Source organism: Pseudopipra pipra, chromosome 3 (genome assembly GCF_036250125.1).
Source record: "Pseudopipra pipra isolate bDixPip1 chromosome 3, bDixPip1.hap1, whole genome shotgun sequence".
NCBI lineage: Eukaryota > Metazoa > Chordata > Aves > Passeriformes > Pipridae > Pseudopipra > Pseudopipra pipra.
The window spans coordinates 79,221,565-79,245,788 of NC_087551.1; the positions used below are offsets into that span (position 1 = coordinate 79,221,565).

At 39.3% G+C, this 24,224-nt stretch overlaps 1 protein-coding gene across 2 annotated transcripts in view; it reads left to right on the plus strand.

The window, feature by feature from the left end:
- Positions 1-96: 96 nt before the first annotated feature.
- Positions 97-24,224, plus strand: part of MDN1 (midasin AAA ATPase 1) — a 105,199-nt gene continuing 81,071 nt past the window's right edge. For both annotated transcript variants that reach the window (XM_064649951.1, XM_064649952.1), the window contains exons 1-13: positions 97-259; positions 6,481-6,707; positions 7,308-7,532; positions 9,031-9,138; positions 9,218-9,410; positions 11,383-11,595; positions 13,657-13,788; positions 16,060-16,163; positions 19,150-19,264; positions 20,964-21,157; positions 22,203-22,284; positions 22,971-23,066; positions 24,006-24,118. In XM_064649951.1, the coding sequence (XP_064506021.1) occupies positions 155-259; positions 6,481-6,707; positions 7,308-7,532; positions 9,031-9,138; positions 9,218-9,410; positions 11,383-11,595; positions 13,657-13,788; positions 16,060-16,163; positions 19,150-19,264; positions 20,964-21,157; positions 22,203-22,284; positions 22,971-23,066; positions 24,006-24,118 (1,907 nt within the window). In that variant the 5' untranslated portion in view covers positions 97-154. The remainder of the gene's footprint in view (positions 260-6,480; positions 6,708-7,307; positions 7,533-9,030; positions 9,139-9,217; positions 9,411-11,382; positions 11,596-13,656; positions 13,789-16,059; positions 16,164-19,149; positions 19,265-20,963; positions 21,158-22,202; positions 22,285-22,970; positions 23,067-24,005; positions 24,119-24,224) is intronic.

Sequence of the window (24,224 nt, forward strand, 5' to 3'; positions counted from 1 at the left end):
GCCGGGAGCTGTAGTTCGACGCGGAGCACGCCGGAAGCTGTAGTTCGGGGCGGGGGGCGGGGCAGGGCTGCGCTTCCCGTGACGGAGGCCGGGCGGAAGTTGGTACCGCCGCGCCCGCACGTGCCGCGGGAGCAGGAGGAGCGGGGAGAGGAGGATGGCGGCGGAGGACTTGCGGTTCCGCCTGGCGGAGCAGCTGCAGTTGGTGGCGCGCAGGAACGAGAAGAGCAGCGCAGAGCTGAGCAGATTCCTGGCAAAGCAGGTGGGAAGCTCGGCAGAAGTCCCCGAGCACCCACTCTCCCTCCGGGCGGGTCTCGCAGGGACCACCGTGGAGGGGAGGGGGGCACCGCGCTGCCGTCGCCTGCTCCCCGCCCCGTGCCGCCATCTCCGCCCGGCAGCTTTGTCTGCTGCCCCTCCGCCCTGTGCCGGCCCTCGGGCGGCGGCGGAGCCGCTCTGCGGGAGCGAATCCCCGCTCTCTACCTGCCCCTTGTCCTCCCTCCCCCTCTTGTGGTGTCTTGCCCTCCTCGCCCCTTTCAGGAGTGTAGTCCGTGAGGCAGGTCCTCTCCTGTGTTCTAGTCCCCCTCCCGAGTGGGCATTTCGCCCCGCATTTAAAATTTTCGGTATCTTCCATGTCCTTTAAGGTGACTCTGGAAGCGTGATAGCGAGAGGTGGGATGTTGTTATCAAGCACTGAGACAGTACTAGTGCCTACCCTGATGCTATTTGCTTGTCTTCTTTAATTACCTTAAAACTGCATGTGGGACACGTGGGATAAAAAGGCGGAGAGGTAGATTTCCTAGGGTTTACTTCGAGGGTTTTTTTTTAATCACAGTCTCACAAGTTCTAGTTGCTGGAAACTTGGTCCTTATATTCACTTTCATGCTTTGACTGCCTGAACTCTGAATAGCACACCTCCGTTCTAGGAGAGTTGAGGCCAATCTCCTTTGTATCTCTGAAATGTTTGAAGAGATGTAATAACAGGATAACAACACACCAGATGTTGTTTTATTAATATGTTTTGTGATAAAGCTTTTGAAGCCCCGAAATTGTGTGCACATTTTGGGGCTCAAAGTCCATATTTCTCTTTTGAGTGTCTAGGAAATTTCGCGGTTGTTTGAAGATGAAAAGTCTAAAGTATCATGTTTTTTCAGAATATTGGCTTTTAGTCTGGATTGCTGTCTCTTACTTATGGTTGGGGAAGGCTTTCATCCTAGTAGTCAAGGTTCTTTGTTGGTAGACAGATGGCTTTTTCTTCTGTCGCTAGAAATCACAGGATCAAAGTAAAATTGACACGAATATATATTCCTGAGATGAAGAGTTGATGCTAATTGGTGGGAAGCAGTGATGAAGGGTTGCTATCCAAGAGAAAGAAACAGCTGAGAAATAGAGCCGGAGACATGTGGATACATGATGCAGCAGATAGAGCAGTGAACCAGAAGTGAGTCAACGAGAGCTGAGATCGGGAAAGAGATCGTGCCCTTTCTCTTCTGGTGACTGGAGATACACTTAAAAAGTCTTGCTAGGTGGAAATTATTAGATAATGATTATATAGAGGGAGTCTTGAACAGCATGTTAACTAGCAATTATGCATCCTTTTGAAAACTGAATTTTTGTTTCCAGGCTTGGGAAGTTACAGATCTAGGATTATGTTAGGTGTATCTTGCCAGTAAACAATCTCCGTCTTCAGTTGTCATACCTGATTTCCTACAAGTTACTTTGTATGTAACCGAGGAAGCATGCGTTCTGGAAACCCTTTGCCCTGCAGCTTCATTATATCTTTCTGACAACTTATTTCTTCAGCATTACATAATGGAATAAAACTTGCTCACAACTGCTAAGTAAGGAACAGTCTTGAGGTTCATAGTAAGACGCTGTTTAATGTGTTGATGGAAGGTCTTGTTCAGTTACTTGAGTATGTAATAGAATTAGAGCCTTTTCTGTAGAGTATTTGTATATAACTTAACTCTGCAAAGGTACAGCAACTGTCTGTGCTCTTAATGAGGAAAATAGGATGAAAAGCTCTCTAAACCAGTCTTTGTTTCCTACCTTACCGTTTTTGAATAATTTAAGCAAACTGTATAAGCAGTAGGGCTCCACAGACGGCTGTATTGTGCTTTTGGTTCTTTGGTGTGTCACCAAAGGTGTGTCAGGAAGTCTTCCTGCACAGAATTTTATGTGCAGTTTTTTGCAATGTATATGTTTTGGCTCCCTGTGGTGGTGTAATTTCAGTAAAGAAGTTCATTGCTGTGAAGGTTAAAATGCTATTGGGAATGGAACTCTAGTGCAAAAATATCCGTATTCATTTCTGCCCTTTTCATCTACCACTGTGCATATATGGAAAGATATAAATCAAAAAAACTGACCCCTTTTGATATTTCTTCTGTTTAGTCTATGGAACCATCTTAAGTGGACTGGAGATCTCGAGCACACCATTCTTAATTTCCTTCTTTAATTTGTTGGTGATTTAGCTTGGCATCCTTCATTTTGCCTTCCATTTTGCAATGTAGCAGTGAAAATTATCTTTTAGTCCTTCAGTCTTAGCATTTGATATTGATAAATGCCTTTATTCACTTATATTAATAAATGTAGGGAAAAAGAGGTGACCTACCTGTCCCAAATTCACAAAGCTACTCATTTGCTGTCAGAAAAATGTCCTGGCAACCAAGGCAGACCTTTTCTTTCTCCTAAAATATGACTTCAGCTTTTTATTTAAAAGACTAATTAGGCTTTACATCATGTAGCATTATAAATAAAGGAAGATGTGTTGCGCTTTTGTTCCATTCTGGGCTGTATTGTCATCTTTTGCATCTAGTTTTTGAAGAGTTGGGATTGTTGGGAAACAGCCTGTTAGTGGTACAAAATCAAAGAGGAAGTTCTTGAGGGAGAGATCTGCCCAACCCTGTCAAAGACGATGTGGTGGGAGAGGTATAGGAAATTCCAGCTTGTGCTCCTTGTGAGACTGCATATCCCCTCTGCTTTTTAATTTTTTTTCTTGAGAAAGCAGGCTAGTGCTTTGCTTCATCTTACTGAACTGGACAGCTGCCAAAAAGAGTGGTGCTGCTCTGTTTTCTTTTTGCCTATTCCCAAGGCCAAGCCACACCTGTTTGTTGCTTCTCTTGTTTTGAACCCAGTGAGCCTGCTGATATGAAAAATCCATTCAACTTTTTCACCCAGTGGAAGACTTTGTAAGAAGGATTAATTTGGATAATCTAGCAAAATTCATTGCTGTACAGTCATACAATGATAGAGCTGTTGTGTGAGGGAACAGAGACAAGAACATGTGTTCCTGTGTTCCAGGGGAAGAAAGATATCCCTTGCTTCCTCTTATGCCCTCCCACTCTTCAGAAGCATCCCATTGGTAAAGAAATGTGGCTTTTGTGTGGAACCAAATTGCTCATTGCTGTGATCCTTTCTTCTAGGAATCACAGGGTTTGGATTAAGATGTTATTAATGAATATTTCTGTACCTTGTGAGCGCTGAGTGAATTACCATGCAGGTTGGGAAGGAGGTGTGCAACATGCTGCGAGAGGTGGATTGTGTTTGGCTCCAGGTCCCAATTCTAGCTGTGTGTCTGCTTCATGTGTCTTATTAATAATAGACAATGTTCTGTGTTTGGAGGCACAGTCTTTTATGATGGTTTCTTAAAGCAGCTGTTCAGAACCATGTGTTCATTACAATCCCAGATTTGAACATTTTCAGATCAGCTGTCTATTGCTACTGGTTGAGAAAGCTGAGTATTTCATAAGGCCATCTTTAGTTAAGAAAACCCTGTCTGACAGTATTCTTTTCCATAAAATTTTTAATTAGGCTCTGAAATCAAACAGACGGTCTCTTTGTAGAATGCAGTGTTGCCACTGATATTTGAACAGTTTTATATGTCCTAAGGATACTACACACTATGACTAAAAAACTGCTTGTTCTCACAGAATTGCTACTGTCATGAATTTGTCTTACAGTAGTCAAGTACTTACAGAATTTTACCCAGTCAGTCATATTATTTATTTTACTATTTTATTGTTAACTGGTTTTATTTGATACTGAAAGATCTGGTTAGTAAGTTAAGCACCCTGTTGTGCCTTGTGTGGGTAGCCAAAGATGTAATTGATTTGGAAACTGAAAATACTTTTATTTTTTTTCAGTGGAGTTTATTTCTGTTTCTTTAGAGCCATGCTGCCTTTGAACAGTTTGTCAATAATTTTGCCACTCAAAAGCTGATCCCCTGTAACAAACAGTGTCTTGCTTACTCCATTTTTTAATTATTTTTGATCCTGCTCTGATAGATGACAGGAAGATAAACTTATATCATGTTTTGTAAAAACAAACAGAAGACATGTAAGAAACTGCTTGCAATTAATGTGATAGGTTTGATATTTATACTGTATGTATACTGCAGTTTTTCTGGTTTCTTACATGCTGTTAGGGAGTGAATGTCTTTTCAAATTCAGGAGACCCAAGTAACTTGAACAGGTGTGCGTGTATTGTAGAAGGATGTCATCAGTGGTATAACCTTAGAAGGTCACCATTTCAAAGGACCTCAGCACTCTATATACCTTGTGACAATGAAACCACCCCATCTGTGAGCTCGGGAGCAGGTTTTACTTGAGTAACAAGAGTCCAGGAGGAGCAGCAATTGGCTGCACGTCTTGCTAAAAACACTACCTGAATTACAGAATATTTCTGTCTTGAATAGGAAAAGGGTTCATTCAGTAAGGAGGAGGGAGAGTGGAGCATCCAAGTTAAGAGCAAAACAGCTTCAGTGCAAATTCATAATCCTGATTTTCAGAATTACTTATACTGCATTATATGTTAAACATCGTAGAAGTGGAGAGGTGCTTGGATAATAACATGAGAGCTCAAAGACCAGAGCAATTTAAGCATAAGACTCAAGAAGTAGGTTGTTGTTCTTCTAGGAAGATTGGGGGGAATGTGAAGGAAATATGTGTTGGGGTTTTTTTTTTTCCTTTTTTCCTAGCAGATGTGAATATGTTTTACATGTATTCTAAAACCTAGTATTTTGTTTCACACTGTTATGATCTGCCCCTGGAGGCAAGGGTAACTCAGGTTCTTTTTAATAGATCCCTTGGGGCGAATTAGAGTGAAGCAACACTGAATGATCAATGTTTATAAATATACACATGTAGGCTTTATTTTAGAACAATTTGGTTGCATGGAAAGGAGATATGTAGCCGTTTTGGTTATTAGCTATAGTAACATAGCAATATGAAAGCGTAAAAATAGCACTTAAGAAAATGTATTGGGGAAAAGAAAGGATAACAGTAGAAAGATATCCCCACTGTGGATCCAGCAATAAGACTTGATTGTTGCAATTTAAACGTCCCTTGGTCGAAGTCATAGTCTTGGTCTGTCGGGGTTGAGGGAAGCCCACGAAATACACAGTCCAGTGGGTTGATATATGTTCAGGTGGGAACACACAGGTACTTCCCTGGGGGCGGGGAGTTTTATACTGTCTGATATAATCACATTGTGGATCATGGGGGTCTTTGTTGGCTTATTATTTTAAGACATTACAGTTTCCTCTCACTTCAGCAGCCAATTATGGCCCATGAAAAAGGGTGAATACCTTCAGATCTACCTGTCAATGTCCCAGTACTTCCCTAGAGGGGAGTTTTCACACCTTTTGTGTCAGGGAGGACATTGGCATGATAAAAAGCATTATCCCACCTCACAATGTCTGTTTCTTACTGGCCTCTTCCCAAATCTGGCTCGAAACCCAGCTTGTAGCTTCCAGCAGTGGGTGCTCACCCCCTCTGCACTTGGGCTGTGACCTTGCATACAGTCAGCAAAGCACGATGCTTTTGCAAGTGCTCGGATTGTTTTGATCCTTAACATTCCAGTCTCTCACACACAATAAATGGCCATTTCTATGTAAAAGTAAAGGAAAAAAAAGTAATCTCAACTTCAAAATTGCAGATACCTGCTGCTCATTGTCAAGAGCATTGCTTGCTGTAACTGCTATTAGAACTATGGAAATAAGGCTGTGATCATGCACAATTGAATGCTTTTTTTTTTGAAAAAAGATAGTGAACTCGAAGCAACTTAAACTCTCTTTTAAACCTCAAATTCTTAAATGTTTTATGGCTTTCATGGGAGAAAGCTGTTGAGAAAGTGAAAATTCTAGTAACAAAGATGTATTAGTTGTTATGACATTGTCCCAATTTTTTTCTTAAAGCAAATAATTGTAATTTTTTTTTATTTTTCAACTGTAAAGTATAATTTAATATTTTGGGACTGTTTTGTAATTCCTATTTAGTGTATCATTCTACATGTTACTGGGTTTTTTTTCAGTATTTTAAAATATGGAGAGGTATGTCAATTAAGTATTTGCATCGGGACTTTTGGATTCCCTTCTGATTTTGAATGATTTGTTCCTGTAAAATTCACTCTGAATCCTGCATGTATAATTGTGAAGTTAAAAGTCCAACTCATTTTCCATTTTACTTGTTCTTACTTTCCATTCCTTTAGATTTGGACTCAGCAGGATCGGCAGTGCATCCTCGATACGTTAGCACTGTTACTGCTGGATAAAGAATGTACTCTGTTGATTGGCCGTCAAGTTCGGCCAATCTTGTTGGATTTATTGGAAAGAAACGCAGAAGCCATTAAAGCTGGTGGCCAGATCAACCATGATCGGCATGAAAGGCTGTGTGTAGCCATGAGCAAGCTGGTTGCTGACCACCCTGACGTTTTGCCGTGAGTAATGTGATGTCACTTTGTGCAGTGTTTGAACTTGGGGAGTATGTGTTTGTCAGTGTTCACTGGTGATGAGAGGTGGTGGTAGAATTTGGATTGTCTCCCACAATAACAAATGTGGAAAGAATTATTTAGTAAATACGAGTTTCAAACACAACTTTTTAAAATTAAATCATGTTGTAAGATCTTTTTGTGATTTTCATCTGTGATCTAAAGAAGAGCAAAACAGTTGCCATGAACATTGTTCACAACTGAAATCTCTGCATTTAAAATTAGACCTGTAAGCCAGTAGAATATAAAGTTACATTAGGAATCAGCATTACTTTTTTCAGTAAAAAAGAGTAATCAGAGAGATTTCACCAAAGGCAGTGCTGTTTCCCCTTGATAATTAAGTAATGATTTCTAATCCAGTAAAGTATCTGTTGTCAGCTGATTGCTGAAGTGGTTTTCTTTCCCAAGTGTGGACAAAGTTAATTATAGACCTTAGTTCTTAGTACCATCAATTACTGTCTTAGGACCTCTGCCCTGGCATTTTTATTAGTAGCTGGTTTCCTTTCCTCTGGCTTAAATGTCTTTGTTCCATCTCTTTCTCTTCTAAAGATTTGCTTTAAGATACTTTAAGACTACATCACCAGTTTTCCAGAGGCTTTTCCTGGAGAGCTCAGATGCAAACACAGTCCGATATGGGCGCAGACGAATGAAGTTACGGGACCTTATGGAAGCAGCCTACAGATTTTTACAAAAGGAGCAATCAGTTTTCCGGGAACTGTGGGACTGGAGTGTGTGTATTCCACTCCTAAGGAGTCACGACACTTTAGTACGCTGGTAAGTTAAAACCCCAAGTCTTCTCCATTGAAAAAATGTTTCTGTGTCTTGAACTGTCGTTAACAATGTTGACATGCGTGTACAAATAATACCAGGAATTCCTTCCAGTGGTATCTGTACCTGTACCTCTCACCTGATCTTTTGAAAGCTATGGTGATCTATCACAAAGTGAATTTTAGGCTAGCTCTTAGACATGCTTAAAGCTGTGGTCTGGAGAATCCTTTCGAATAACTTCAGTTTGCCCAAGTTGGATTCAAGGAAGATGGTAAACATATGACTTCACTTCTGCTGTAAGCCTGTTGGTGTATTGCTCGCATTGTAGCAAGTTATCCTAGGAAACAGTAAAGATTAATATACGCTCACTCCTTCTTACATGACAATGATATATTTCAGTATACTGCATTGATACATTATTAGCAAGTTGGTTCTTTTTTCTGTTCTGTGTCGATAGATTTCTCAGCCACTGTAAAACTTTGCTTATTTAAGCTACACTCCGTATTGGCCTTGTTAAAGGTTTTGCATGTGATTTTGGTCAGATGTTTTATGGTGTCTTCAACCTAATCTCATGTTCTACCTTATTTATACGAGTGATGGTATTGATAGTGCCTTTTATTTTGAAAAGGATTTTTAATAGTCTTCATTTTTTAAAACATAAATTCAGAATTACTTAAGTAATGCATTATTTTAAAGTAGAGCGTATAATTTAGAAAGGGCAGAAACTAGCGTTGTCAAATCTATGAGCCATCTTCAGGATGAGATACACTTAGATTGTCTTAGAAAAAGAGATAGTACTTCTAATACATTGAACAGAACTGGTTTACCTGGTGTTCAGCTAGTAATCTTAAATGAATGAGCTGACTTATAAACTTTGTCCGAAAACAATCTTCTTCTGGCTGTTCTTCCCTCCCTCCCCCACCAAACACATTGAAAACTTAGTTCCTGGAATGTAAAAGCAGCATTATAAGAAATGAGAAGTGGTTTATGATTTATGTTAAATGTCCTTTTGTTACAAGACAGCTTTATGTAGTAATGAAGTCAAGACATGAGACTTGTTGGATTCTTTTGGTCCTGAAAATTGATTTAATTGCATTAGGGTAACTTTAGAAATAGCATGAAATAGCAATTTTGGAAGGGAAATGGTAGGAGAAGAAAAATCAGATAAAGAAGACCTCATTTTCCTTGTCTCATATGTTAATGTTCATTTATTTGGGTAAGTGCTTTCCTTTACTATATTTCTGCTGATAATTCAGTTCTTTGGAGGAATGTTAGCTAATTGGTGTATAAATGGTAAACTCTGCTGTGATAGAATTGCTTTTGTCAATTCTGAGGTGTTTCTCTAATCCCAAAGAATGTTAAGCGTAGTGCTAAAATAATTTCTATGACTTAAGTTTTCTCCACATTTTTCCAAACTTGATGTTTTGTTTTGCAGTTTACAGTTGTCGAACTACATTTCTTAAGAGTATGTTTTGACACGCTTTGTTCTGAATATAATTTTTAGGTATACTTCGAACTGTCTTGCTCTGGTTACATGCATGAACGATGAACATAAATTGTCTTTCCTGAAGAAGATATTCAATCCTGAGGAGCTGATACATTTCAGACTAAAGTAAGGACTTTTAAAGTCTTGAATACTATTTGTTTTTCTTGATGGCTTTCAGTTGAGTTAATAAACACGGGTTTCACAGGCTACTAGAAGAATCTCAGCTGCAGAATGTGGAACAAGCTCTTGTTTTGGCCAATCCAGACTCCTCATTTTGGCAAAAGGAGAAAGAAATGCAATATACACAGGGACATATTGTGTCGGGTGACCTCTCTGCGCATGTAGTAGCTGTATGTGGCATTGTGCTGCCTAGACTACAACGTGTTTCTGAAGAGCAGGTACGTAACCCATGGTTAAATCTGTACTTTCTTTTTTTTTTTTTTTTTTTTTAGAAATCTCTTTAAATACAGTGAACTGACCTTATTTCCTGATTAAATGCTGTTGAGATACTCCAAGTAATGTGTAGAGCTTTCTCCCTGTGTGCTGTAAACTAGCGTCGCATAATATAGACACTGCAAAGAAGCTCTGAAGTGGAATGAAGCAATGAGGGAGCAACAGTACTGTTTGTTTTATCTTCATGTAGCAGTATGTACAAATTACTGCAAAAGACTATTCACCCTTATGTAGTATCTCCAGTCCAAGTTAGGGTGATGATCCATAGCTGCGTAAAGCCAGGATCTGGTAGAGTTGCTTTTACCTGCATGATGTGGTGTTTTTGCTATAAGCCATCTTATAAACAGCCTTTCTCCAAACATGTGCTTAGTTGTTTTTTTAAAACAAAAGAAAACAAGGCTGCTACTTAGTCTTCTAGAAGGCCAAAAAAAAAAGGGCAAGGAAGTGAGCGAGAACTTACTGTCTCCACTTGAGCGAAGTGTAATGCAGAATATAGTGCCTTATAGTTTTGGGAAGCCCAGCAAAGGCATAAATGTTTTTGAACACACAGTATTTAACCTTTTTTCTCTTGAATTGCTATTTAACTTTAGCTGTTCAGGTTCCTCTTTGTAGCTGCAGCTGTGTTCTTGACTGGTTTTCTCCTTTAGATATAGTTTTAGCTCTTAGCTGAGTTTTCTTGTTTGATTTTGCAACAGTGATCTACAAGGACAAAGAAATGAATGACGACTACCAGTGTCTAGAATTTTTTGAGTAGCATAAGCAAGGAAAAAAAGAAATTTTCCTTCAAATTTTTCTCCCTGCTCAGCTTCTGTTGTTGAATTTGCTCTTTTCTAGCCTGTTAGGTTTTTTATAGGATTTAGAGAATGGTTTGAAATTCATTGTAGCAGGGGATAAAACTGTAGAGCTGTTTAAGAAGATTGTTACTCCCCTGCCAGTGTCACTGCTGTTGCAGCTGTGCTGAAGCTAGGCCATGCTATAAACTGGATTACTGAAAGGATACTCTCTGTGAGGGAGGAAAGAACTTCCCTGAACATCATGCTTTTATTTTTTTAATAGCCACAGATATTGCACTGATCTGGTCTCCAATGTAGTTCCAGTTACACTAGAGAGGTTCCAGTAACAGCTTAGGAAGTCTGACAAAGACGTAAGAGCAAACTGTGAGGGGAGGAGGTACTCTTAAAAACTAGCATTGTTACCAGACAAATACATGAAACTATTATTTGAAAAGAAGGTCAGACTTAAATAAAAGACACTTATTTCAGTGTTCTGATCTCTTTCCTCTGTGCCTTTTGGTAGAAAGCCCTGATTTTTGTGCCATATACTGATATATGACTGTAAGAGTCAAAATATTTGGAGACTGTCTGTAGCATTGATTAATTACCATTCAATAAACTGCATTAATTTAATTTTTAATAAAATCACTGAATTAACCTTTTTTTTTCATTCACTGAGTTTAATGATCTTTTACGTTGGCCTCTGCAGAAACAAGTAAATATTCATATTTATTTGGTTAATATTCGTACTTACATCATCTGAATCTAACTGCTGTTTGATTTGTCCCGAGATTTGGATTCATTTTGATGACTTAATTTCACTTACATTGTGAATTGCATTTGATTGACATGTGTTATGATTGAATAGGTACAATGCCTATACTGACAATTTAGTGTGAAATCCCTTTGGGAACAGATTGTACATATACTTTTTATTAAGTATTTCACCTTTAATAGGTTTTTGATGAAATCTATTTTAATATCTGTCATTAAACACAGCTTTAGACTCCTTTATTTTATATGCAGATCTGCAGACAAAAATTTTTCTACTTGTCAGACCCACTTTCCTAATTGTTCTGTGTTGTATAACCTATAAGAAAAGTAACAATTTCCATGTATTAACTCAAATTTTATGTTTGAACAGGAAAATAACGCAAACAGTTTTGTTTTGGTTGAATCTGCCTTCACAAATCTTCAGAACCTTGCTATTGCTGTAGCAAATCAGACTCCTGTTTTATTAGAAGGACCAATAGGATGTGGCAAAACTTCTTTAATTGAATATTTAGCAGCTGTTACAGGAAGAGCAAAACCTCCTCATATTTTGAAAGTTCAGCTTGGAGATCAAACTGATAGTAAGGTAACTGATGAATTTGTTTTATGGTTGAATGATGGGATGTAATTTTTACTTAAATCATGGACTTAATTTTCTGATAAGGTAGTGTTTTACTGAAGGACCTCATGGTGCCCAACTCTGTAGTATTGGTCTTACAATTGATGAGAATGAATAAATAAATAAATGTGAAGAAAAGTAATAATTAAGTTTGTATCGGTTTTAAAGTCTTTGCATAATTGTGCTATGTTTGTATCATTCAAATTGTTTTATCAGGGTTTTCTTTGTGGAAGAGCTATATTGATTAATTAAAAAAAATTGATTTACTGTATCGGGATGAAGTTGGGATGTTATTTTTTGGTCTGTGTTTGGCCTTAGCCACCTGCAGTTAGTTTATATTTTCTCCTGCCAAGTCTTCTGATAAAGCAGTGAACTTGGCCTTGGAGGGAGAGCTTCTGTGTAAACTGTTTTAATTGGTCTGTTGTGATTGGTCAATTGCTCGTCAGGGGCAGTTGGAGGACAAAGTGATGATGATGGTGCTGAAGGCCATCCCCCAGACTCAATTGGGAAGACCCCCCCCAAATCACTGCGCCTGCGTCAGGGGATTTCCAAGGTGCTCACGCACGCGCAGGAGGGGTGCACTTCCATAACAGAAGGGGTGGGATTCAGAGCCCTGACGGGGCGGTGCTGGCCACACCTCTCCGGGGCAGGTGCTCTCAAAAAACTTTATAAAAAGCAGAGACGCTTCTTGGGGGGGGGCCGGCTCTTCACAATGGACCAAGTTGCTTTCAGCGGGGACGCCTGCTTGAAGTGGGAGCCTGCCACCCCCCATGAACCCGCAGCTGCTGCAGAGAGATTTCATTATTGGTTAGGATGGGTAAGACTTGTTTACAGGTGATACCTTGGTGAGTATGGGGGGGAAGCCTTCTTCCTAGGGTCTTTTGGTGCACTTTTTCCTCCGCCCCAATCCTTCTCCCTCAGGCGCCTGTTTTGTTTTCTCCCTTTTCCCTGGTTGGCCACCTTTTCCTACTAAATAGCTATTATTTTTGCCAACTAGCAACGGTGTTTGGTTTATTCACGTACCAGAATCTCTCGAACCTGTGTTTTCCCCTTGGCTTAGTCCCTTCCCTGTTACATTTACATTGGAAAAAACATGATTCTAAAATTACTCAAGCTGGTGCCAAAGGTTGTACAAACACTTTCATTTCAGTTTAAGTGACCTAATGTCAGTTTAATCTGATGCCTGTTTTGTGGTAAGGGTGAGATGAAGCAAGATCCTGTGATGTGGAGCAGATTTGCACTTAAGTAATAGTGATCTAGCTCTATCTGGAGATATAAAACCAGAGGTGAAGATAATTTCACATTCTTTTGGGTTTTGCATATGTAACTTTTGAATTTGAATTGATTTATGTTGTTTGGCTCAATTTATATTTAGTTTTCAAAGGTGGTTAGTGTCTACCAGAAGCGCTATCTGAAGGTTTTTCATTGGCATGCATAAGCACTTCACTTGCATGGCACATCTGGTTTCACCGTCTTGCAACTGTATGTTTTTCATATACGTGATTCAGACTGCCATATTAAGAAAAAGTGGTGAAGTTCAGGGTACAAAGTATGTAGTAGTGAAACCATAAACTTAATTATTTAAGCAATGCTTAAATATGGAAGTTACAATTTGAGAGAGAAGCAACACTTGACTAGTTTTTACCTTTGAATATCTTGCTTTACAGTTCCTTTTACTACCTTAGTCACAGACTTTTCAAAAATATGAGTGAAGGTTCGGTGCAATCCTAGACAGTTTTCTGTTTGTAAGTTATGGTGACACAGCTCATGGATTCACTTCCAGTTACCTAGTTTGTTTTAATTACTATGTTTGTTAGATTATCATACATGTAAAAGGGGGAAACTTTTTTTCATAATGAAAAAAGGTGTAATGCTGGGCACAGATTTCTAGATGGATTGTTTAGTAATATGAGGGCTAAGTAAGTGTTACTTGCATACCAACTTTGGTCATATTTGTAATTCTTTTCTCTGAGTTTCTTAAGGGATGTCATGAACACGTCTCTCATTTACTGATTGTTTCTGTCATAGACGCTGCTTGGTATGTATCGTTGTACAGATGTACCAGGGGAGTTTGTGTGGCAGCCTGGAACCTTGACACAAGCTGTTACCAAAGGTCATTGGATACTTTTGGAAGACATTGATTATGCTCCTCTGGATGTGGTAAGTAGGTTTATATTCACTTTAGGGTACTGGTCTTAATGCCCATGATAGCAATTTTTGGCGGTCTAATTACCATGGGTTCTGCAACAGCATGCTGAAAATTCTGCTCTTCTTCTAAAAGGGGTTTAGGAAGAACTAACCTGTCTGTCTTTGTTCACGTATTAGCACACCACGTTACGTTTTGTCATTGTTACAGAGTAGTCATGACCCTGCCACTGATGTGAAATTTTACTCTAAAGATTGGAATTGACATTGATAATGAGCTATGTGTCTATTTAATCATGTTTTGGTATTTGAAAACAAAGGTGTCCCTAAACACAACAGAATATTGTAAGTGTATTAGGGTGGTGCTGCTTTTAAGATCGTTTTAGTGTTTTGTTGAGTGGCTGCTTTTTTGGTTTGTTATTTTTTGGTTTTTTTTCTTACACATTTTTTACCTCTAGCTTGGATGTTAAAAGTGTGTTGTTGCATTAAGCATTATAGGTTTTAACAGATTTCCTGTTTTCAGCTCCAGAACAACTAGTTAGACTGTCATCCTTCCCTTTCAAAAAAATGCCTACTGAAAATGTCATCTGCAAGAATGATGTGCTGTATAGGCCTGCCAGATATTCTGCAGATAGTTGTTTCCTTTAACATCTGTTCTGTAAAGCATCCTTTGTGTGACTGAATAACCTGACTGTTTGTTCGGTTCTAGGAGTCTGAAATATAGAAAATCTATAAAAAAGCTAAGAAGTACTGCTTCTGTGTACTAGATGGTTCACTGCCAGGGGGTCATGCACTTACTTGCTTCTGTGGATTCTACTCATTGCACTCACCATAAGCATGCCTTGAGTAATATCCTGCATTTATCACACTCTCCCTTTCTTCAGGTCCTCCCTACAGCATCCTGTCTCCTTTCTCTGTATCAAAGTGTCTGTGCTTGCCTCCCTCTGTCCTGAGGGATCATTATGGTTCTACCTCCCTTTTTTCCTTCCACCACAATATCCAGAAAAGGATAGATTCTTTAAATAGATACCAAACTCTCCTGGGGGTAGCAGAGTATACACTGAAAAATGTTGATGTTTGAGGATGACATGTTCGAGATGCGCAGGTCATCTTTGTTCAGGCACATAAAGAAAATAAGGCTTCCGATGTGGAAGTGTGTATCGGGACGAAGTTGGGATGTTACTTTTTGGTCTGTGTTTGGACCTAACCACCTGCAGTTAGTTTATGCTTTCTCCTGCCAAGTCTTCTGATAAAGCAGTGAACTTGGCCTTGGAGGGAGAGCTTCTGTGTAAACTGTTTTAATTGGTCTGTTGTGATTGGTCAATTGCTCGTCAGGGGCAGTTGGAGGACAAAGTGATGATGATAATGATGAAGTAAGCCCACAGACTCATTTGGGAAGACCCCCCCAAAATCACTGCGCCTGCGTGGGGGACTTTCCAAGGTGCTCACGCACGCGCAGGAGGGGTGCACTTCCATAACAGAAGGGGTGGGATTCAGAGCCCTGACGGGGCGGTGCTGGCCACACCTCTCCGGGGCAGGTGCTCTCAAAAAACTTTATAAAAAGCAGAGACGCTTCTTGAGGGGGGGCCGGCTCTTCACGATGGACCAAGTTGCTTTCAGCGGGGACACCTGCTTGAAGTGGGAGCCTGCCACCCCCCATGAACCCGCAGCTGCTGCAGAGAGATTTCATTATTGGTTAGGATGGGTAAGACTTGTTTACAGGTGATACCTTGGTGAGTATGGGGGGGAAGCCTTCTTCCTAGAGTCTTTTGGTGCACTTTTTCCTCCGCCCCAATCCTTCTCCCTCAGGCGCCTGTTTTGTTTTCTCCCTTTTCCCTGGTTGGCCACCTTTTCCTACTAAATAGCTATTATTTTTGCCAACTAGCAACAGTGTTTGGTTTATTCACGTACCAGAATCTCTCGAACCTGTGTTTTCCCCTTGGCTTAGTCCCTTCCCTGTTACAAAGTGTCTAATAATTCATTCGACAATTTGAGAATAGTTTTGATTTGGACTTGCAGTGTAAAGGCTACAATTTCCATTCTCTTATAATTTAATCTGAATTCAGGAGAAAGAAGATAGTTAAACTTTACATCTGTGACTTCCACTGCCGATTAAAATGGCTCTGCAATTCCTGTTAGCATCACTTGGAAAAGCAATCTGCAGGAACAGCAGTTGCTGACAATGTAATGGTGGAATTGCTCCAACATCCCAAATGTGAAATGAGTGTGGATGGTTGTGCTGTCTGTTACAGTTTCACAAAGAAAAATGTCATCTTTCACCCCTAGATTTCTGTGCTGATTCCTCTTTTGGAGAAGAGAGAGTTACTGATTCCTGGTCGTGGTGACTGTTTAAAAGTAGCATCAGGATTCCAGTTTTTTGCAACCAGGAGGTAGGTTTGTGAACTTAAATGAGATTGAAAGCATGGATATCCTATTTTTAAGTCCAAGGTACTTTTAAGTGCAAGGTACTTTTTTGGTACTTTTAGCAATTTCTACTTAACAAGCGATAGAAGCCATAGAAACTGTGAAATGCTTTTTTCGCTTATAAGCAGCCTTATGTTACTACTGGCTGAATCCATTACCTCAGCCTTGTTGAGAACCTCGCTGCAGGGGAACCTTACAAAACCAACCCCTCACCAAAACAAAATACTACTCTGGAATTACTGTGTGAAGAAGGTTTATTATTGATATTTGTGAGAGTCTTGTGTCAGTATAGGTGTTTGTAATGTTTTCTAACCAGAAAAAGATTTAAGGTACTCTCCCTGATTGTTTCACTGTAGTAGTGGCTCATGCCTCAGATGTCAAAAACACTTCTTGTAAGTTAAGACTTAATATTGTATCATTATTAAAGGTTAGGAGGTCTATATGGGGAATGGTAGTTACATGGTTTTCAAATGTTTTGTAGTTTATTTTAAAGCCTTTCGCAAGTTTTCATGCTTTTATCTTCCATATATTTGGTTTTTTCTTTCATTTATCTGATCTGTTTTTTTCTGGAATCGAGTCTTTTGTATTCAACTCTTTTTTGGTTGCCTAATCTCCTAAGATTTTTTTCTTCTTAATACTTGATTGCCATGATTTAACCCCAGCCAGCAACTAAGCACCACAAAGCCTGATGGCTCACTCCCCCAGAGCAGGATGGGGGAGAGAATTGGAAGAGTAAGAATGAGAAAACTCATGGGTTGGGATAAAGACAGTTTAATAGGTAAAGTAAAAGTTGCTCACACAAGCAAAGCAAAACAAGGAATTCGTTCACCACTTCCCATAGGCAAGCAGCTGTTCAGCTATCTCCAGGGAAGCAGGGCTCCATCATGCATGACTTGAGAAGACAAATACCCTCACTCTGAACATCACCACCCTTCCTTCTTCCCCCAGCTTTATATACTAAGCATGATGGGAATATCCCTTTGGTCAGTTGGGATCAGCTGTCCCAGCTGTGTCCCTTCCAACTCCCTGTGCACCCCCAGCCTCCTCCCTGGTGGGGCAGTATGAGAAGCAGAAAAGGCCTTGATGCTGTGTAAGCACTGCTCAGCAATAACTAAGACATCTCTGTGTTACTGACACTGTTTTGGTCACAAATGCAAAACACAGTCCCATACCAGCTACTATGAAGAAAATTAACCCTGTATAACCAGCACATGGTGAACAGTTTGTATAGTAGGAAATTACAGTTTGCATTGGGCTAGTTAGAGTAGATACAATAAATCTGTTACTGTTTGTAGCTGGGGAATATTATTTAAAAATAAAAGACAAACACAATAAAGTGAATAAATAGATAAAACCAACCAAACAACAACACCAGAAAACAAAAACCAAACCACAACCCCAAATCTAATGCTTTTGCATGTGCGAGGCTACTTCCATAGTGGGTATAAACACATGGCTGAATAGTTATTTCTGCAGTGAAAAATAGAAAGAAACTGATGATAGAAAGGACTGTGAGTGAAGACTGAGGAAAAGTAATAGGGCAAGGCTGGGAGGTGTAGTGGGTTGACCCTGGCTGGATATCAGGTACCCAGCAAAGCTGCTCTCTCACTCCCCTCTGCAACTGGACAGAGGAGAGGAAGAAAAAAAAACAGCGAAGGATTCATGAGTTAAGAGCTGGGAGAGGTCACTTACCGATCACCTTCATGGGCAAAACAGATTCAAAGTGAGGATATTACTTAAATTTATTACAAACAGGATCAGAGCAAAAGAGCGAGAAGTAAAATAATCTTACAAACACCTTCCCCCCACCCCTCCTTCCTTCCATGTTCTCCCTCCTCCCCCCCAGCAGTGCAGGGGGATGGGAATGGGGGTTATGGTCAGTTGCTGTTTCTGCCGCTGCCAAGGGAGAGGTGTCCTTCCCCTGCCCTTGTGGGGTCCCTCCCATGGGAGACAGTCCTCCACGAACCTCTCTGGCGTGAGTCCATCCCACAGGCAACAGTTCTTCATGAAACTGCTGTCCCGTGGGTCACTTCTCTAGGGGGTGCAGTCCTTCACGAATGAGCTGTACCAGCGTGGGTCCCCCACAGGGGCCACAAGTCCTACGTGGGAAAAACCTGCTCCAGCGTGGGCTCCTTTCTACATGGGCTGCAGGTCTCCAGCAGGACCCTGCTCCATCCTGGGCCTCCCACAGGGTCACAGCCTCCTTCATGCATCCACCTGCTCCAGCATGGGCTTCTCTGTGGGCTGCAGGGGCCTCAGCTCCAATGTCTGGAGCACCTCCTGCCCTTCCTTCTGCACTGACCTTGGTGTCTGCATTGTTGTTCCCATGTTCTCACTCTGCTCTTCCCTGGTGGGCATTTTCACTGCGTGACAGCCTTCTGTTCTTAAATATGTTATCACGGAGGCGTTACTGTCACTCCTAATTGGCTTGGCCTTGGCCAGTGGCAGGAAGCCCGTCCTGGAGCCGGCTGGCATTGGCTCCACCAGACAGGGGAAGCTTCTAGCAGCTTCTAACAGAAGCCACCCCTGTAGGCCCCTGGCTACCAAAACCTAGCCACAGAAACCCACTACAGGAGGGGACAAGGATGCTTTTCCTACATCTCTGCAATGGATCACGGGTCCTTTAAGATATTTTCCAGGCCACTTCTGTTAGGCTTCTCTCTGCACAAAGGATTCTGTATATTGCTTCTGATAGACTTAATTACTGTCAGTTGTCTTTCTGAAAGTATCTCTAAGGAGATCATGCACTACAGGGAGAAAAACACTGTGATAAAAGAACAGACAATTTGAAAAGCATGGATAGGCAAGGCAGGGTATGTGACAGTACACTGACAGACAGTGTCATCTATGCATGCCCATTATGCTGTAGCAGCAATATGTAACATTTTTTGATGTAAAGGAGTGCATTGAAAATATTGAGTACACTCAATATATGCTGTGTTTCTTCATTAGGATATTCAGTTGTGGTGGAGGTTGGTACAGGCAGCAAAGCAGCCATGCTGCTCTTTTGGACAAATATTGGACAAAAATACATCTGGATAACATGAGCAAAGGAGAACTTAAGGAGGTATGGTGTATGTTGTTCTGTTGTGGCATGTGAATAATAGTTTCAATTAAGGGTAATAAATGTTTTTCAGTAGTATTTTCAAGTTCCACAATATGCCCCCATAATTTCAGCTTTGTGCTGTCAATTTTGAAGTAAATGGATGGTTTGTCAGGAAAATTTGAAATGAATTGAGCAGAAATTCCTGGAACTTGCTCTGACTAACACAGTTCTTCTTTGTATGGCTCTAAGAATCACGTTACTTTGCCACTTATTAGCCCAGAGAGATTTAAAAGCAGAGAGAAAAAGAAAAATTGATCTTAATTTAATTTTGAGATCTAAGCTTTGAGTTGGAAAATAGTTGGTCAGTTATCAATTAAAAATAACTGCTTGACATCTTCTGTTAGCATCTCTGGGAAATGTTTGCTTTGTTTAGTTCTTTTGAAAATTAAAGGACCCTAGGACTCATATGAAAATAAAATTCTCTGGAGATTCTCCTTGTGATACAGAGCTCAGAATAGGATCTGATTTTGTAAGAACCTTGCCTGAGGGAAAAGGGGGTGAACAGTCTCTACCAGAAGAATTGAGGAGAAAGTGCTGCATTTTCTAGAATGAAGAAGATAGTTTTCTAGGAGAATTTATTCACTCCTTTGAATTTATTCAGCAACCAGCACAGTTATAGGTGACCTTAAATATCTGTGTGTTTTTCCTTTTTTGTCATTTGTCAGCTAATTGTTAGGAATGGGGCAAGAACAGCATTTATTTGATACTTGTAGATTTTGTTGGAGGGGAAGCACGTTAGATGCATGGGGAGGCCTCTGCAGATGGTTTCATGGAGATGTGCACACTTGTGTGCTATAGCTAGAAAAAGATTCATGTGGGAAGCTCAGAGTTGCAATATTTAAAAATGGCTATCTGGCCAAAAGATGACCTTCAGAAAGGACCAATTTTAAAGTAAAGCTTGGCTATCAAAACCTCAGGAAAAAAGGAGGCTTCAGTGCTAAATGTGTCACTTAGCACTATGTTCTTTTTGTTCTTTTTTTTGTAACTTCGTAGCTTAAGTCACAAAAACACATAAATTAAACAGTGTAAGATTCCCTAGTAGTAATAGAAGAGACGAGGTTAGAGAATACCCACTCGCTTGTCTTGAAAACAGACACATGTTCTTCTTAATCTTAAAATCAGTCTGGCAGGGTAGGACCAGTTTTCCTGGCCTGTGCCTGTGAAAAGTAATTTTGGCAAGCAATATTTTGTTTGGCAAACTTTAGCAGAGAGAACTGAAAGAAAATTACAGAAGAAAAATGAGCCCCTTAATATGTCTTTGTCAGCGTAGCGAATAGACAACATGAATGCTCAAATAAATTCAGTTATAAAGAAGGACAAGAGGTATGAACTTCTGTTATCAAGAAGTTGTAGAGTTGTATGATCATGATTTGGATTTGATAGGGTTGAATACCTTTTGTTTTTCCTGTTGGTATTTATGCAAATGTATTAAACGAATTTGATTAGAGTTGAGTTGGTAAAATTAATTTTTGGCATCAAACAAGCCATAATTTCTGTTTTCTTCAGATGAGAGATTGCAAGAGAGCAGTTTTGTGTAGTTTCCTAGCTTAGGTATCTATTAAAAGCATGTCCTAGTAGAACTTGGGGGACTAGTGGTTTCTTTCAAGTGCTAATGGTTATTTTTTTGTTGTTGGTGGTTTTGTTTTGTTTCTTCTTTTAGATCCTTCAAAGGAGATATCCCAACCTTGCTCTTGTAACAGATCGCTTGCTGGACATTTACATTGACCTTACAGGAGACAAGTATCAGGCATCAGAAAACAGTGCTTATGGCTCCAGTCACTTACCAGAAGATTCATCAGAATCGAGATCAGAACATAGGAAACAAAATCTGGAAGGACGGGAACTATCTCTAAGGTTGTCTTTTCTTTTACATTTATTAGAAATCAGCTAGCTACAGAGATAGAAAGGTTCATTTTTTGTTATTTTTTAAAATTTTTAAATATAATAAAAGTTTGAAAAACTGGAATTTCGTAAAAACTGGAGAAATAAATTTTTAATTTTAAAATAACGATTAATGTGTCTTTTAAAGAAACTCAGTCTGGATTATTTAAACTTCCTATTTGTGGTACTTACACTTTTTCCTCAAAAAAAAAGGTAGGTTTTGTTATATGCAGTGCTCAGTAGGTATCAAGCCATATGAATTAAATCTTAATTCATTTTAACACAAGGTATCAGTACTAGTTAAGAACTGAAATGTGCTGTATAATGTTCTCACAGGAGCTAGAAGGTAATGTTTTCAGCAACTGAATATATTTCCCTGTCTAGATTATTTCATATTGAACACTCACAGCATTCTAACTTACAGATGAGTGAAAATAACCAGATTTGTAGTGTACTATTAATTTCAGAATTTTTACCATGAAATGTAGCTTGATGCTCAATTATTTCTTCCTCTCATACCAAGTGTCAGTTCTACTCATGTAGAATTTCTGTAACCAGTAGTGCTTTGTGAATTAGTCAGTAAATACTGGATGCCTATTATTTTTGTGGAGCATAAGAATGTCAGTAATTTTAAAACATTTATTTTTCTAGACTTACGTTGTTTCCTTTTCTTGTCTTTCAGAAGATTTTGCTGTTCATAAGGAATCTGTATTTTGAAAAAATAGGGGTTTATATCTTTCTGCATTTTTAATACCTTTTAGTCTCATAGTTACTTTATGGTTTAATTGAATGTGTGTTATCTATTTCTAAGAAATGTGTCTGAAAGCAAAACTGTTCGTCTTTATGTCTTCAGCTACTGCTCAGAATTATTATCCTATTTATGTGTCTTCCTGTGTACAACTTGCACAACAACTACATGTACAACTGCCAGAAGATGATGTGACCTAAGCTGAACATGAAAGAAAGTGCTGTGTGTTTTGGCTTGTTTGTACCAAATCTTTGTGGTTTTTCTTTTTAGAGACCTCCTGAATTGGTGCAGCAGGATTGCTTACAACTTCGACAGTAATTCTTCAACCACAGCAGTGAATATTTTTCAGGAGGTGCAGTAAGACTTCTTCCAGAAATCTCTTACCCAAGTTCTAGCATTGTCTCACAAAATATTCTATTTGGGAATGTGAAGTGGGAATTTACATTTAGTTTTGTTTGAAGCAGTTGGATTGTAGTTGGAATGTTTGTGATCTGTCTAATCAGAGGCTTTCATTGCTACTAGGAAGGTTGTTTGCAGTAATGTGCTGAAAGATTTACTGCTGCCATACAAACAGCATACTACAAAATAATTTCAGCTGATATGAGCTGGGATTGTATATGAACAAGAGTAAAGGTTTTAAGTTCTTTCCTTTTTATTGTAACATGAGGCTTCTGTTCTACTTTCCTATGCATCATTTTACATTCTGGGTTGGGAATTCTTCAATGTGCATCAGTCAGAGGCAGTTTTGAGATGTGAGATCTTACAGTGTTGCTTCTTTATGCATTTTGGTCCATTCATCTAAAAATAGCTTCTGGGCATTGAAAGGTTTTTACTTTTGGTGGAAACCCACTACATTACAGAGTTTAGAAGTTCTTATTACATCCTTTGAAACTCCATAGTTTGACTCTATATATGGACTGTGAAATAATTTTACTTACCATGGCTGGATTGGATTTGGGCTCATTTAGATTAAAATGGTGCTTGTGAGATCAAGTCATACAAAACTAGTGTTGAACAAGTTGTTTTTCCTCTTGACAGGCATTGGACTGTTTCACAGCTATGCTGTCCAACCAAGGGAGCAGACAGAAAATGGCAAAAGTTATTGGAAGTAAACTAAACATTTCCAAAAAAAAGGTATGTTGAGCTATAATTAGCTTGATGTTTATTGCTAGTATTCTATAGCTTGCAATTTTTCTACTGTTTTATTTATATGTGTTATGCTATTTTTTCTTAAAAATTATACCCATCTCTCTGTCACAAACACCATTTTTGCTCTCTCTGCTATCTCAGGATCTGTTTTTCTCGTGTTTTATATTCAGCTGCCTTTTTTTTTCCTGTAAAAATTCCAGTGAACCTGTTTCAGAGCAAATGGGCTCATCCTGCAAAAGAAGGATTACACAGCTGGAACAACACAGCTGCCTAAGAACATGATACTGCTGGATGCACTGAGTAGTGAAGAAAGTGTTTGTTCTTGAGTGGTTTTCTGTGAGCATTAATCACTTAAACAAAGGGATCAGAGAGAAACTGATCTTTACTGCTACTTGTTTTTAATCATTGATTACAAAATCAAGTACCTCTCTGGAGCCTAGTAATGCTCTATAAATGGCAGAATTACACTAAATAATTTCTTTGTCAACTATTTCTGAGTATAGAAATTTGTGAAGAAAATCCCTTCTTTGTTACTTTAAGATGACAGATTGATCCCTGAAACTTCCATGTTTGTCCTTCTTTGCATGCAAATGGCAAAATATTCTTTTTTTACCCAAAGGGCTTTTTTGAGGGAGGTTTTTTGTTTATTGTTAAAATAACTGTTCAAGTTTATGTAGTTGAACTACCATGGAAGTAGATGAAGTGTAGAAATACAGTGGCATAGACCTGTTACCAAGTTATTAAGTTGAAAATTGTTTGTACAGATAAAAACACTTCTGAGGTCCTTCAGTGCTTTTGGTGATGAGTGTGTAAAACCTGCAAAATATAGAATCTTACCATGAAGAATTAGCTTGCTGCAGAGTGGGTGTTTTTACTGTGATGTAATCAATATTCATATTGGAAATGTTGATTCTTTTTTCACAGGTAGAGTTCTTTTGTGAACTCTATAAACCAGAAATTTTAATACGGGAACAAGAAGTCTCTGTCGGAAGAGTGCGTCTCGTAAAGAAACAAACACAGGCTCTCACTGTACAGAGGTAGAGTATCTTGTAGTTCCCATGTAAATTGAAATATTTTGTGGCGGAATAGAATAGACTGCAAGTCACAGAGTTAAGAAAAATGCAAACTGGATATTTTCACTTT